Raw genomic sequence first — 14,936 nt, 5'->3', positions numbered from 1 at the left:
ATTATTAATTTTTCAGCAGATCTTTCTTTCAACACCATCACCATCAAAAAATTCCACATAACTCAAGACAGTAATTTACTCTTAAAGGAAACACACCTGCAACTTTATTAATAACCAACTTTTTTTTATTAGAGCAGATACAGTTGTGAAAACTGTACATTATACATTTTGGTTTCAAGGATTATAAATAACGGAACTCGCAGGTAGGGAGTTCTTTTTCACAGCAAGAAACTTTAAATAAACAAAGTCATGTTTTATTAAGTACATTGGCAGACTTCATGTGCTGTCCAAAATGTAGAGTACAGTATAACAACCCATTAGAAAGAGCCTTTCATGTAAAATACAGCTGTGCACATTTTAGAAAAATACCAACAATTTGAGCTTTGTTTTAAAAAAGCTTATAAATCATACATATATTTATAAATGGAACCAACATGCTCACTTTATAAACATATCCTTTATTATCTGTTACCCATTACTTCCAAAGCATTACACATTTGAAATAAACACTTAAGATTAAATATTTTATTTCATTTTTTTAAAAAAAAATCAGCTTTCCCAGCATCAAGAGCTATGGGGTTAGGAAGGAGCAGTGAGAGTATGGAGACCGACACAGGAACTGAAACGTTTCTTGGGTAAAAACGTACTTCCTAGATTTAAAAGTCAAAGGAAAATGTAAAAAATAAATATACAAGTTGTAATTTTCATTTGCTCTCTTTCTGCTTTCTTCTTTATTCCATATTGGTCACACCCAGGAGTTTCAACATATTGTACTTCTGCAAAAAACACCACTGGGTTACTACCCTGCAGGTGACATTCACTCCACATCTGTGCTAACATATGACTTCTCTTCTGTATTGAAACGGTAGCAAATAAGGCAAGAAGAATCTGATTAAACCATGCAGATCATGAAAATACTTAGGAATAGCTCCCTCTCCTCAATGTTTTACCAAGATTGAATGGATAACTTTCCTCCCCTGATTTTCTTTTTAAATAATTATATAAAGCCCACATAGTTTCTCTAAATAAGCATGCTTCTGAGTAATAAAGAATAAATTATAAAACACCAAAAAAATCAGTTTATGTCAGAATAACAAGGACTGCAAAAGACAGATACTTAAAAATGTCTACGCCTTTAAAGTGTGAAATAAAATTACAAAAGGACTTTGAAAAACACGAAAGGCATAAAATTGAGAAGCACTGATTGAACAAAGCTTTATTATGCTCTACCTGAATGTATTCAACAAAAATTTGTAAGTTGGGGGGAAAAAAAAAAGAGAGAAGAGCAGTTATTAATAGCATCTTGCTTAACTTTCATGGGAATTAACATAGCCACTGACAAGATTTTATTTGGTTGGTAAAGTACGTCAGCAATGAAACTGAATCCTTTAAACACTGATTACTGCAACCCATGCAACATTTTGACTATACTTCTTAGAATTCTGTTGTCTTTCAGCTTTTAAAATTTAGCACCTCTGAAGTGCATAAATAAATTCATCTCAGTAGCTTTAAAAATGTTTAAGTGATTTCTTAGGTATAATGCCTTCAAATCGCTAAATTTTAAACAGCCTTTTACAGGTTTAGGAAGACTAAAAATGACATGAATGATGTATTGCTATCAAAATAAACACATTTTCTCTAGAATTCTGTTGTTTTCTTTTCCTTGAGATGTGACACGTGTGCTTCCTCCGGCCAGGACCGCACGCTGTAGGTGACCACACATCAGATTTAAGTAAACAGCAGAAATGAACAGAACCGTGCACAAGCCGACAAAACCTTCTCTCCCGGGACGTTCCAGGAGATGAGAAAGCAGCAGGTCGTGGCATAAGACTGGTGAGTGATGCTGCTGCCTACTTCCTCTACTGAGACAGGAGTGAATGTTGGAACCATGGCCGCAGCAACACAATCCTCCGACCGCATTCCTAGGGCGGTCGTTTGTTTCCCCAGCTCCCTACTAGCAACGTCAGATGGTAAAATAGTAAGGCAGCTGTTGACTTCCATCAAAAAAAAAAAAAAAAAAAAAAAAAAAAGCAGCTCCATACATCTCCAGTTTAGTCACACTCTGCTAGGACAGATGGAGTAGCCAATGCCAAGAACTTCGCCGGATGGGGCTGCTTCAGCAGATGTTAAGAAAGAATGATTATTAAGTTTTGCTCTCCAACATGGTTGCCTGCTTCAGCTCCCAGAGGACCCCATAGCCACAACGCCTTCCCAGGGGGACTGGACAGGTCCTCCGGTTGAATTTTCCATCTTTCTCTCTCTCGTGAGCCCATCCTAATTCCAAGCCTCCTTCCCTGTGTCTGAGTCTGCCTGGAGTGTGCCACTTAAAGGGCTGATGACACCACTGCAGAGGACCGTGGCTCACTCCACTAGTTGTCATGCCTTCACCGAAGGGTCAAAACAGTGATATCATTAGGTAACTATGTTGAATCATATTCAGGCGCAGCCAAAATTAAATTGAAGGACAATGCACGGTTGTTAAAAAAATGTAAATCTGAATAGGGGAAAAGAATGTGACAGATTGCGATTTTATATAGAAATTAAGGCTATTCTTACCTTTCTTAATTCCAATCAAGTTAGAAAGTGAACAAAAAGAATGGCCAACCCGATATTCAACAGCATGACGAGGATGATCATGATTGAATTAGGGCCCTGGAAATGAAACAGAACAAAACAGAAAATTCTAAGTGTCACCTTCCCAAGTTAATAGCAATAGTTAAATTAGCTCACAAAACCAATTACCAAAAATACTTGAAAAGACACGACACAGTTGCAGGTCCCATATGGTCAAAGTTACGGTTTTCCTAGTAGTCATGTACAGGTCTGAGTTGGACCATAAAGAAGGCTGAGTGCCTAAGAATTGATGCTTTCAAACTGTGGTGCTGGAGAAGACTCTTGAGAGTCCCTTGGACAAGCAAGGAGATCAAACCAGTCAATCCTAAAGGAAATCAGCCCTGAATATTCATTGGAAGGACTGATGTTGACGTTTCAATACTTTGGCCACCTGATGTGAAGAGTTGACTCATTAGAAAAGGCCCTCATGTTGGGAAAGATTGAGGGCAGGAGGAAAAGAGGCTGGGAGAGGATGAGATGGTTAGATAGCAGCACTAAATCAATGGACGAGTCTGAGCAAACTCCAGCGGACAGTGAAGGACAAGGAAGCCTGGCATGTCATCCAAAGGGGCTGCAAAGAATTGGACATAACTTAGTGTGTGAACAACATACAACACAGTTGCAGTAAATAAAGCATGAATAATGACAACAGTTCTAAAAGGTATAAACTAAAAATAGCTATGCTGTATTTAGATGGAGTCATCTCTGAACTTTCATACAAAAATGAATCTAATACTGATGAAACAGTATTTTAAAATACCTTAAAACACTAGGCAACAGTCTGGGTGAGACACAGCTCACCATAATGGGTTTAAAACTGACGGGAATTAGAGATGTATTTTTGTTACGTAGGGTGTAATTTGGACTAGGAAGAAATCATTTCCTCATCAAGGCAGCTGGGAACAGGAGAGTGAAATCTGAAGGATGGTGAGGCTGCTCCGGCAAAGTTCAGGAAAAACTCAGGAGGAGGTTCTCTGCCTCGTCTTTTTCCTGGTCTTCTTTTTGGATACCATCCTTTCCTTAAGGTAAAAACTACAAGTGGGAAATTGAACCCTTTCATAAATTACTGTGCAAGATCTAATTTTTAATTTCTCTGCTTACAGCCACGGCATTTCAGAAACCAAGTTATATTTTAACAAATTACAGAATCGTATTTTGGTAAGTACCACTATAATAAATACCACACAGTCTAAAGTGCCCCAAATTTACTTTTTTTTTTTTTTAAAATACAAAACAAAACCGTTGTATGACCTATCTGTTTAGATCTGGTTGTGTTTTGCTATCTTTACTATAAAGAGGCATTCTTGGTGTTAACTATTAAAATAGTGTCTAATTCTTAAATAGCATTAAAAGTGCTCTAAAACTTGCCTTATAAGGGAGGTGGGGTAGGTAGTTTTATTCTCATTTTACGGACGAGGAAACAGTTGTACTATAGTTGATTATCCTACGGTGAGACTGTGTCAGTCTTCAGATGCTCTAATGATGTGATTTGTGGGGGGTGGTGAGTGATTAAGGGAGGCTGGAACTGCCATTGGTTAGTGCTCATCTCACGGGGTCCAGGGCTTCAGTCCCGTGTCCTTCATGGAGGCCTCCTTTCTGGATAAGGCCACATCCTCCCTGGTAGAGGTCAGAGTGCCTCCTCTTTCTGTGTCCTAACACTTCACACTACTGTCCTTTCCTGTTAACTGCCATCTTTTCCCCTAGACTGAGTCCCACAGGGGTCCTCCTTGTTCACCACTGTGTACCCACACATAAGGGCTGTCCAGTTCATCCAGACAGCCAGTCTTAAATGAGAACCCACCTTCCACTTTTCCAAGTACTCTACATGTGGTGGCTGAACAGCTATATTCACTGTATTAAATGAAGAACAGGTTGACTCATGAAATCAGGGTCACAGAGAGGAGGAATAAAAACGGGTGTTATAGAGGGATTCTTAGAAGAAAAAGCCAAGTTCCTAAACTCCAAGTAAAGGGGAGGAAAATAATTCTTCACAGTGTAATCCAAAAAGGTAAGTGTCTTGCCCAAGGTTACTCAGCCAGTTTGAATAAATTAGAACTGAAATTAAACAACTTTGGTCTGTTCACTTCAGAACTACATGTTCTTCATCTCTATTAAAGTCACAGGCCTTAGTTTAAAAATAATTTACCATCAACTTCTTTAAAATGGCATTTTCATTGGTATCCTATAGTATCAGAAAAACATCAGATAATGACCAATGCGTCTTTTAGAACAGTTGTGTTCTAAATTAATAGGCGAGTACTAACCTATGTAACTCCTCAATTATGGCTTAGAACGCATAAATAATGTAGGGAAACTCTTAGAACTCAGAAAATAATTGATGATCTTTCAACATTATTAGTCAGGCCGGAGATTACGGAAATGCTATTAATATACATACTGAACAGACTTTGCTCAGTGAATGTGTTTAGATTTTCTTAGGAATGTGTTAAGAATTCTGGGATTCTTTCAACTCTTTTGGATTAGTGGATTTCATTTCATAATTCCTCAAGACAGTGAGTGATAACGAAAGAAGACAAGGGAAAGTAATGTCAAACCAATATGATGCAAAGTCCAGTGACTTACAGGGGACCCTGAGAAAGCAGAATGATAGACAAAGTACCTTCAGTAAAGGTGTGCCGGGACCTTTCACTCCCACTCTATGAGTCCTTAAAAGGTTCCATGAATTTATCTAACTTGTTGAATTGGTTAGTATTTTGAGTTTGTGTGTATTTATACAGACATAATTTTTACTGAATAAGTATTTCTCCCATATATATTCTAATATACACATACATTTATCCTACCAGTATAGATCCACTTATAAAGCTATTTTTAAAGATGACTCAGTTTAGATAAGAGTAAACTGACAATAGAAGGCTCAAACAGCCAGGTAAAAAATAATAAATTCTGGGACGCTATGTTTAACAGGTGGATATCAACACATGACCTCTGTGCTCATCAGACACCTGGGCTGGGTACAGAGTGGAAAGCTTTAAGGTGAAGTCTCATAAATATGACTGCAGTGGCCAGTTGTAGCTTAAAATAGCAAAAAGAAAAAGTCAGTCTTGCTTTTGAAGACTGACTGAGACAGGTGTAATACAAGAAGCTGTTGGGGCAGGGCAGAGTACAAGTCTTGATTAGAAGAAACTTTCAGGCAGTTAGAAACTAAAGTGCAGGAAGTCAAACTATGGAAAGAAATTCTAACTCAAGAATTTTTTTCTTCCAGAGACTATCACTCACTTAAAATTATGAAGAATTTTCTGAAGAGTTTGTACAATTTGCTAAACTTCAAGCTTTTCCAAAAACATGAAAAGAGCAAAAGTTAATTATATGTGTTTACTGTGTGTGTGTGTGTGTATATGATTCAGACCTGATATGACATGGCTGCCTTAGGTTTTATAACAATTCAGAAGAAAGGCTGGGTAAATCTCAAACTTGGAAGCTGATCAGTGTAACTGCTAAGAGAAAAGTGTGGGTTGTTCTCAGGAGTTGAGTCTCCTAACTAGAAGACCCCTCACTAGTCTCTTTGATCATAAGGTTCTCAAGATATCTCCTTACTGCCTTCTACCCAAGTTGCCATATTGCAAAAATCCTACAAAAATCTTGGCATCACATAGAATGTATTTTCCTGGGACATGAGTCCACATGCAACCACTGCCCACAGGAGTCACAGACTGGAGGAAGGTTGTAAAGTAATCCTTGTTGTGGCTCCCCTTCTCCCAAGTGTTAGCCTGTGTCCCTGAAGATTCTATTTCTAGGAATCAACACCCAGGGTGATCCTGAGGATGGATCAGAATCTACTGGAAAATATTTATGAACTGTTTATGCTCCACCTAGTATTGAGGTGAACTTAATAATAGTCAGTGCTTTCTGAATACCTGCCCCATGCGAGGAACTAAGACCTTTACAAGTATCAGCTCACAACCACTGATATTAACCTTCACAATGCTTGATATAGGTACAGATGAAGAAACTAAGTCACAGAGCAGGTTAAGAAACTTGCCTAAAAGTCAAAGAGCTGGTAAGTAACACAGCTGGGATTTGAACCTACGGTGTCTGGCATAAGAGGCCACACCCTTAGCTAGCAGCCTACACACTCAGTAAGTTGGCTGACTACAATTCTGCAAATTGTTTGGTGATTCTGACTCAAAGTGGACCTCTCACACTGTTTCACAAAGAGGAACTCAGTCTGGTTTCCCCTCTAATGTCTGCTTTAGTGTGAATGTTTCTATGAGTTTCCAAGTTGTTATTTGTAAACTTCTAACTTAAACACTGTCTTAATTTCAAAATTGTTATGTAGAGCTCTTTTGTTTTAAAGGTCATTCACTGACTACCTTTAGGATGATTCTGTCACTTTCCTAACTCCTTGTGAAGAAAACAGTTATCAGGGGTGTGAAAGGCAGCTTTCTGTTATCAAGGAAGGGAAGGTTAATTGTTAAAACTCTTCACAAAGTGAAAGTGAAAGTGAAGTCGCTGAGTCGTGTCTGACTCTTTGCGACCCGTGGACTGTAGCCCACCAGGCTCCTCCGTCCATGGGATTCTCCAGGCAAGAGCACTGGAGTAGGCTGCCATTTCCTTCTCCATACACAAGCAGGTGCCAATTCAGCCCTGACTTCCAGCTCCTAACAGAGGTACAGAGCTGCTGGCCGCCTCCTATCCTGGGGTGTCCAAGGGAACCCTAGAGACCAGCCTGCAGAGCTGCACGATGCTTGGCTGACTCCTAGAATCCGAATGTTCTGCACATCCATGAAACAGATGCTGTTTCTAAACAAGAAGGCACCAATTCACCAAAATACCAATCAGTTTATTACAGGTAAGAACTAGGTAACTCGCCTAAGGGACACTGGGGCATATACTTTCCCTTAGGGAGTTCTGAAAATCAACTGAACCCCACTAATGGGTACCCAAAAGGTATAAACGATATAGCCTTGTATTGTCTGAATTTTCCTCTTGTAAATCAAGCAAACTAATACCAATTTATATGGGAAGCTTGACTAACCCTATGGATAAATGCTGAAAGCCAAAAGAGAAGTTATCACATTTAACAAATTCAGTAGTGATAACATTAACACATATTTAGTATCAGGATACTGATATATCAATGTTAAAAAAATGCTTACTAAACAGTGAGTCTCAAAGTTACTGTTTTGAAAACCACGTATCTATATAAAAGCTTGACTCTTGGAAAGTTAATCATGTTAATTTGATTAATTTATATTTAGATAATTAAAAAGGTGAGAATTTAAAGAAGGTGGGAACCCATGTTAATAGATATTAGCAAAATAAACCTAAGAAATTTCAAACGTAAAAGTTAGTTGAAAAATGAATTTCAATGTTAACCCTATGAGCAGACTGACAGACAAAAGTAAACAGATGGTTATATTCTTATTGGCCAAAATATTAATCTACACCTTTATGCAAATATGTCTCAGAAATTACTAGTCAATACTGGGTCAACTGTGGCTTTTTCCCTAAATTACAATCTTTTCCAAAGCCATATGACCAGGTGAACAATTTAACAGACTTTTAAATCTTACTGAACAAAGATATCAATGAGAGCTTTCTGGTTGAATAATAAAAACAGTAAATGGTGAAGACTCATAATAAAACCAGCATCTATGAGAAAACTGAAATTTTAGGAAGATTTATACTCTGAGGAATTAGAAAACCAAAGTAACTTTCTTAACCAATTGAAAATGTTCACTTTTTATACAGGAAAGTAGTAGTTCTGAAAAGCCTGGCTATTAAATAAAATCCAAACTAAACATTTATGAGAATAATTCACAATAGTAGCCAGAAAAGATGTTTTGTCGAAAGATGCTGACTGTTGTGGGGGTGGAGTCTAAAGGCAAGTTAAGAACGTAGCAAACGGCAGTGGAACTCTCCTCCTGGTTAGAGCACGACGGCCAGCCTCTTGGCCAAGGCCCGTGATTCCTTCCCAGCCCCAGCAGTCAGCTGTTGTTACAGGCTGCCCGTTTGTGTCCCCTGCCCCCAAATTCACACAATGAAGCCCTAAGCCCTGGAGGATGGACCTTTGGGAGGTGATCAGGTCATGAGGTTGGAGCCCTTTGATGGTATTAGTTTCCTCTTTCTTAGCCCTGCGAGGACTCAGGGAGAAGGTGGCCCGTGGTCCATGGACCAGGCAGCGGGTTCTCACCAGACCTCAGATCTGCTGGTGCCTTGATCTTGGGACCACTCAGCCTCCAGAACTGTGAGAAATAAGCATTTCCTTTTTAAACCACCCAGTTCAAGGTATAGTTTTTTGTTACCACAGCTGGAGCTAATAAGACAGCTCCCATGAAGCTTACCACCATGTGCTGGTAAAGGCTTGTGAAAGTGGAGCTGGGACAAGGTGGTCACGCGAGCCCACCTGTAGGAAGCCTGAGGAAGGTCGCGAATGCTGCCTGGAGAGCCCCTGGTGGCTAGGCTACTGGTGCTAATAAATGCTACCCTTCACAGCCCTGGGCTCCTTGTTGTCATCAAGGCGTCAATCTCCCCTGATGCCACCCAGAAGAACCCAGAGGAGCAGAGGGACAGGGAACCACATCTCGTACAACTTACTGAATTGGCTTCTTTTTCCAAAGCAGGGCGCGCATCGCTGCTCGCTGGGTTCTTTGGTATAGCAAGTTCAGACTTCTTAGCTTTTGGCTCAGCTTTGCTTTCTTTGGCAACTGGTTTTGTCACAGATTTAGGGGGACTCCACTTGTTGGGTGACGGCTTGTGCACCAGTGCCGAGGAAGACTGGCTCGACCCCTCCTCCTCCGTGTCCTCCGGAGGGTGCTGGGGGGCGTTCAGTTTCACGTAGTAGCCGTGGTACTGAGAGTGCAGCTCCCCGTTACTGGGGTTGGGGATGTGGTGGCGGCCAGAGTACTTGGAGGAGGGCACGACCGCCCCCACCTCCTTGGGGGGGGCCTTGGAGGTCAAGGGCTTGTTGACGGCGGCTGTCACCTTCTCCTCAGCCGCGCTGCGTCTGTCCTGGTTGAGTCTCGCCCCTGAACTGGGGTTCTGCTTCCTTGCGGGCTTTGGGGAGGGAGAGCGGCCTTGTCTGGGACTTGGCTCAGGAGACTCTGGGGGTGTGGTACCTTTGCGGTAGAAGTGAGGCGATTCCTTTGGTGTGGGGGGCTTTTCTGGGACCTTGTCTTCGGGATTTTCTTTAGCATCTACACCTTCCTGAAATCTCTGTTTGATGTAATCTGGGCCTGGGGAGAAAGTGGACAACAGAAGGGGAGGTGATAAAAATAAGGTATAAAGGCTTATTCCTCTCATGGCTACAAACATATAAATATTTGCTAAATCAACTTAGCCTTTCCTCTTTTTCTCTAAAATGTATTTATAAGGCTTTGACTAAGCACAAGGATGTTTCATGCCCTGGGAGAAAGATTAAGGTGATTATGTACTTGCCTGGAGAATTCCACGGGCAGAGGAGCCTGGCTGGCTACGGTCCACGGGGCCGCACAGATTCGGACACCACTTAGCACGCACACGCACGTATGTACCATTAATTTACACTATTTTGATAGACATAAAAGTGAAACAGTCCCGATCTCCCATGTAACTGTACTGTTTCCTCCCGCTGGCAGAACAGGGAGGCAGAATTCATATGGATGGAGCACTGCTGACAGCTCCATAATTAATCTGCACGTTCAAATTACATGGTATAACTAAAGTACAAAGTATAGGCTCACATACAAAATAAACTGACTCGTATGCTTAATATTTAATATATTAGAACACTTAAATATATTAAAAAGAATGTTTAAAAAATCATCTACATTGGAGGAGGAGAACATGCAAATAACCTATTTTTTAATGACCCTTCATTAAAGGAGCATTTAAACCGCCCAGTTAGACTGCAGTGTAGGTTACACTTCACAGGATAACTTACTCAGAGGCCCTTCAGAGTCTGGCTTTGCATCGGCCGCGTTTCTGCAGGCATCAGAGTTAAGACAAGCCAGCTGTCCTTGGCTCTGCAGTCTCAAGACTTTTTTTCTGAGTACTTTAACAATCACATGTTATTTTTATAAAAAAGAATCCTGTTTTTAAAAAGGGACCCTGGTGCATTGTTATTTTATGGGCAGGTTTGGGGGAGAGTAAGGAGAACTTGTACTACAAGACTGTCCCACCAGCTGTGAGCGCTTCAGGAGGCCAGCATCCAGAGAAGGGAGGCTCTGCAGACCTCAGATGTGCTCCAAGGCCCAGGCACTCTGCCCTTCCCCAGTAGCCTCCCCTGTACAGCCTTTGGCCACCACTTCACCCAGCCACCATTTCTCATCAAAGGAAATCAAATCAAGGTCACCCAGTCCAACTGGCCCTCTTCTCTGCAAATGGGAGGTAGCTGACTGTATCATCTCTGGAGTATCCAAAGGAGAACTCACCCATCAACTTGCTTATAGGAACTGACTAGCTCTTGTCAATCCCAGAGCATTGACTCTATCACTTTGCTTCCTGCCTCCATGCCCAGCCCTCACCCCAGGCGGGGCTGAAAGACAATTATCTGTGATTGTTAAAAATGCATACTACTTCCATCAACAGATGAATGGATAAAGGAGAGGTTTAGACACATAAAACTGACAGAGAAAATAATGAAATTTTGCCATTTATGGCCACATGGATGGACTTGGAGGGCATGATGCTAAGTGGAATAAGTCAGAGAAAGACAAATACCATATGTTATCCCTTATATGTGGAATAAAATAATTTGACATATAAGGGATAGCATTTGTCTTTCTCTGACTTATTTCACTTAGCATCATGAATATGTGAAACTAGCAGACTCACAGGTATAGAGAACAATCTTGTGGTTACCAGTGGGGAGGGAGGGACAGGCAGTGTATGGGTGGGGGAGTGGGAGATACAAGCTATAGGTGGTAAGACAGGCTCAAGGATGTACTGTACAACAAGGAGAACATAGCTAATATCTTGGAATAACTGTAAATGGGAAATAACCTTTAAAATTGTATAAAAATAAAAAATTACCAACTAGTCACTGCTCTTCCTGGAACAATCGAATTATTTATTGTGAGATGGCCACTTATTATACAAGGTGTTTTTCCAAAGTGTTAAGCCTTACCAAAATCCTAGCAAGTGGGCATTATCCTGATTTTACTGATACGGAAACAGCTGCAGTAGCTGAAAAACCCAAAGTCACACAGCTCCTGTGGATCCTTAAGATAAAATATCACGCAACATGTAATGTATCAAGCCCAGAAATGAGAATTCCCAAGGGCCCACATTTATAGGCTGCACTAAGGGACAAAAGCATAAGAGTTCTATCTCACAGTCCACCCTGCAGAAGATAAAGCCACCACTCAGAGTTCAAACTTCCCAAACAGGTCAAGATCACATGCTAACAATCGAAATTTCCTTTCTAAACTTAAGGTTAAACACCCTCTTTACAAAAATTGGCAATTTTCTTTTAAATCCACTAAATATGGCAGCATGAATTCTCGGCACAGAGAAAGTTATCTCGCTTGGCTATTCTATCCCCTCTCCAGGTGAATCTTACCGACCCAGGAATTGAACCAGGGTCTCCTGCACTGCAGACGGATTCTCTACCAGCTGAGCTATCAGGGAAGCCTGAAGAAAAAGAGGCAACTGCAATTATTCAAAAGGTGCCGTTTTTCTTTCCAGCTCCTTCCTTGGGGCTCTGATTAACCATTACCACCAAGAGAAAGCAGCATTAGCAGCAGCCCTGGAAGGAGAAGTTCTTCATCAACAGGTTCACCCTGACTTTCAAAAACCCATGAAGAGAATTTATCCTGGTTTTTCACGGAGAAGTCCCTCACTACTGCAGACTTATTTTTACACAACACCCCTCCGCAGTATGCTGCTGGCATATTTTCTCCCACCCTTCAAGGCCACATTTCATCAGACTTTGGTTTCACTTGTGCTTCACTTTCATCCAATTTTAGAGCATGACTGAAATAGCCATCTAGGCATGGTAGTAAGTGTTCCGTGCAAAGGTAATTAATAGGCCAAGACTCTTAAAGCCAATGGATTTTCCCCTTAAAGTCACCTAACTCTGAAACACAAACTACAAAGTACTTTCAATGTCTTCAATCCAAGGGGTAAGTGCAAAAGTTATTTTTGCAGACCTATCTTAAGATTGAGGCATATGAAAAGCTAATGTCTGACTTAAATACACCAAAAAGAACAGGAACAAGATAGACTCTGGCAGACGTGGCTAGTTATACATTCTTAAAGTTGGAAGAAGAGAGTCACTGAACCACAGGAAATAAAGCTGTCACAAAGCCCGCGTGCTTCAATTTGAAAATGTGAGACTGGAACTGCGATGCTTAAGAGTTTAGGGTTTATCTGGGTAACCACTGGTCTTACCTGTGTCTACTGCGGAAAGCAGATGAGAGGCTGAAATGGGACTGCTTTGACAGGTCCCAGCAACGTGACAGCTGCCAGCAAAGGATGAGACTGCTGAAATGCTAACAGCGGCAAGAGGTGGTTTACTTGAGAGGAAACTCAGTCAATTCAGTGATAGTGGGTCCCAGAAAAAGAATTTTTTTTAAAAAAGTGATATGCTTTAGTTATCTGGAAAAAGAACAAAGACCTATAATACCTGAATACAAAGCCTAGTTTCAAATGCTCTTTGTAAAGAGTAAATAGATCTCCCCCTACCTCTTAATTTATGCCATTGTGAATAGGCCAAGCTGAGACTGATCTGGCCCCTGGAGGATGCTGTATTAATGGCCTTACAAAGCTATATTCTGGATTCCACTGAACATATTTACTATGTTTATTAACTCTTAAATACCAGTGTAGCCAACTCCTTTAGATCTGTAGACCTCCCGTGCATTGCTTCTAATCTTAAATGTTTTCAGAAAGGCATTTTTCACTTGTGCCCATCTTCTCAGACATGGTTTTCAGGCGTATTCAGTTTTATCTACAGGGTTTCTGATGATACTCAGAATCTGTTGAGCTCAAAGAATTTACTAGCACCACCTTTCAGATTAAAAAAAAACACACACACAACCTCCCAGCTTTATTACCCATTAAAAATTGGTTGGATGAGGGAATAAACGTACTTCAAAGCAGTGTTCCCCTTGAACTGCCTAGCAGAGGCGTGTGGGGTGCGACTCCCAGAGAATTTAGTAAGTATTAATTGAAGCCTAGAAATCTTGAGGTTTAATAAATGCTCCAGGTAAATCTAATGTATACAGAGCCAGCATTTAAAAGCATGGCAAGTTTGGGATGGACATGTACACACTGCTACATTTAAAACAGATAACCAACAAGGAACTCCTGTAGAGCACAGGGAACTCGGCTCAATATTCTGTAATAACCTACATGGGAAAAGAATCTGAAACAGAATAGACATATGTATATATCTAACTGAATCACTTAGGTGTGCACTTGAAACTAACACAATGTTCATCAACTATACTCTAATATAAAATTAAAAATAAACGAGAAAAAAAGACACCAGGGTGAGAGACCTTGAAATAAAAGACTGATTCCACACACAAAAAAATAAATTTGAACAGTATGGCAAGAAGTATGCTGACCAGAGCCAACCTAACTCCAGCCTTCCTCACCTGCATCCAGCTGGAAATGGTTCCAACGTGGCACAGTCAACTGGGGCGGGCCAGCTCAATGAGGGTGTAGACTTAGATTTTCCAGAGTAAGATTAAGTGCTTTTAAAACAAAATATCTAACATACTGTGGAGGGCAGAAGTTTTCCTGGACCGTTTTCTTGGGGGGCGCATGGCGTGCCTGTGCTTGTTCTGTGTGCTAACGTGCCCACGCCGCGATGCCAGCACCACAGAGCTGATCAGCTGCAGCGGCTCACTACAAAGATGGGTCAGAATATCGCCAGGGAGGAAATGACAAGTGCTGAGAGTTGCTGCAGTCAGCATTTTTGTCTGTTTTTACAGACAGTATTTCTGAGTCCTTAAGGGATGTTTCTGGGAAGAAGTCAGGTCACCTGCTAACTGACGTGCCGCACAACACAAAACAACAATGCTGAGCACTTGTCAGGTCCCCACCCGGAGAGGTTGAGTTACAGTTGGCATGAAGCCTCTGAACAGATACAGCAGATGGAAAACAGCGGGGCGTTTAGCTAGTTCTTCATAGGTGAGCCTCAGTGAAAAGGTGGGGGGCACCAAGAAGACCCCCCAGGGCAGTGCACACGCTTTGTAGCAACATCAGAAGTCATTACATGGAATTTAGGTATTTTTGATGGGGACTGTCAGTCACTAAAAGAAGACCAGATTGAAAGGTTTTAAAAAAATTATACAACTGATGGCAGATCACTATGTGGAAAGAATGACACTTTCCAAAGGACTTTAGGGTCCCATCCAGTACTGTACTGC

General features: G+C 41.0%; 1 protein-coding gene across 5 annotated transcripts in view; it reads right to left on the bottom strand.

Annotated features, from left to right (window-relative positions):
- Positions 1-107: 107 nt before the first annotated feature.
- JPH1 (junctophilin 1) overlaps positions 108-14,936 on the bottom strand; it is a 91,738-nt gene continuing 76,909 nt past the window's right edge. The window contains exons 4-6 of one of the 5 annotated variants that reach the window (XM_025265218.3): positions 9,175-9,812; positions 2,557-2,652; positions 108-2,420 (exon numbers count right to left, since the gene is read on the bottom strand). In XM_025265218.3, the coding sequence (XP_025121003.2) occupies positions 2,572-2,652; positions 9,175-9,812 (719 nt within the window). In that variant the 3' untranslated portion in view covers positions 108-2,420; positions 2,557-2,571. The remainder of the gene's footprint in view (positions 2,421-2,556; positions 2,653-9,174; positions 9,813-14,936) is intronic. The other 4 variants (XM_025265220.3, XM_025265219.3, XM_025265221.3 and 1 more) reach the window with 4 other exon arrangements.

Source organism: Bubalus bubalis, chromosome 15 (genome assembly GCF_019923935.1).
Source record: "Bubalus bubalis isolate 160015118507 breed Murrah chromosome 15, NDDB_SH_1, whole genome shotgun sequence".
NCBI classification, from domain to species: domain Eukaryota; kingdom Metazoa; phylum Chordata; class Mammalia; order Artiodactyla; family Bovidae; genus Bubalus; species Bubalus bubalis.
Note: the sequence above shows the minus strand (reverse complement) of the source record. Positions and strands in the feature narration are given on the sequence as shown.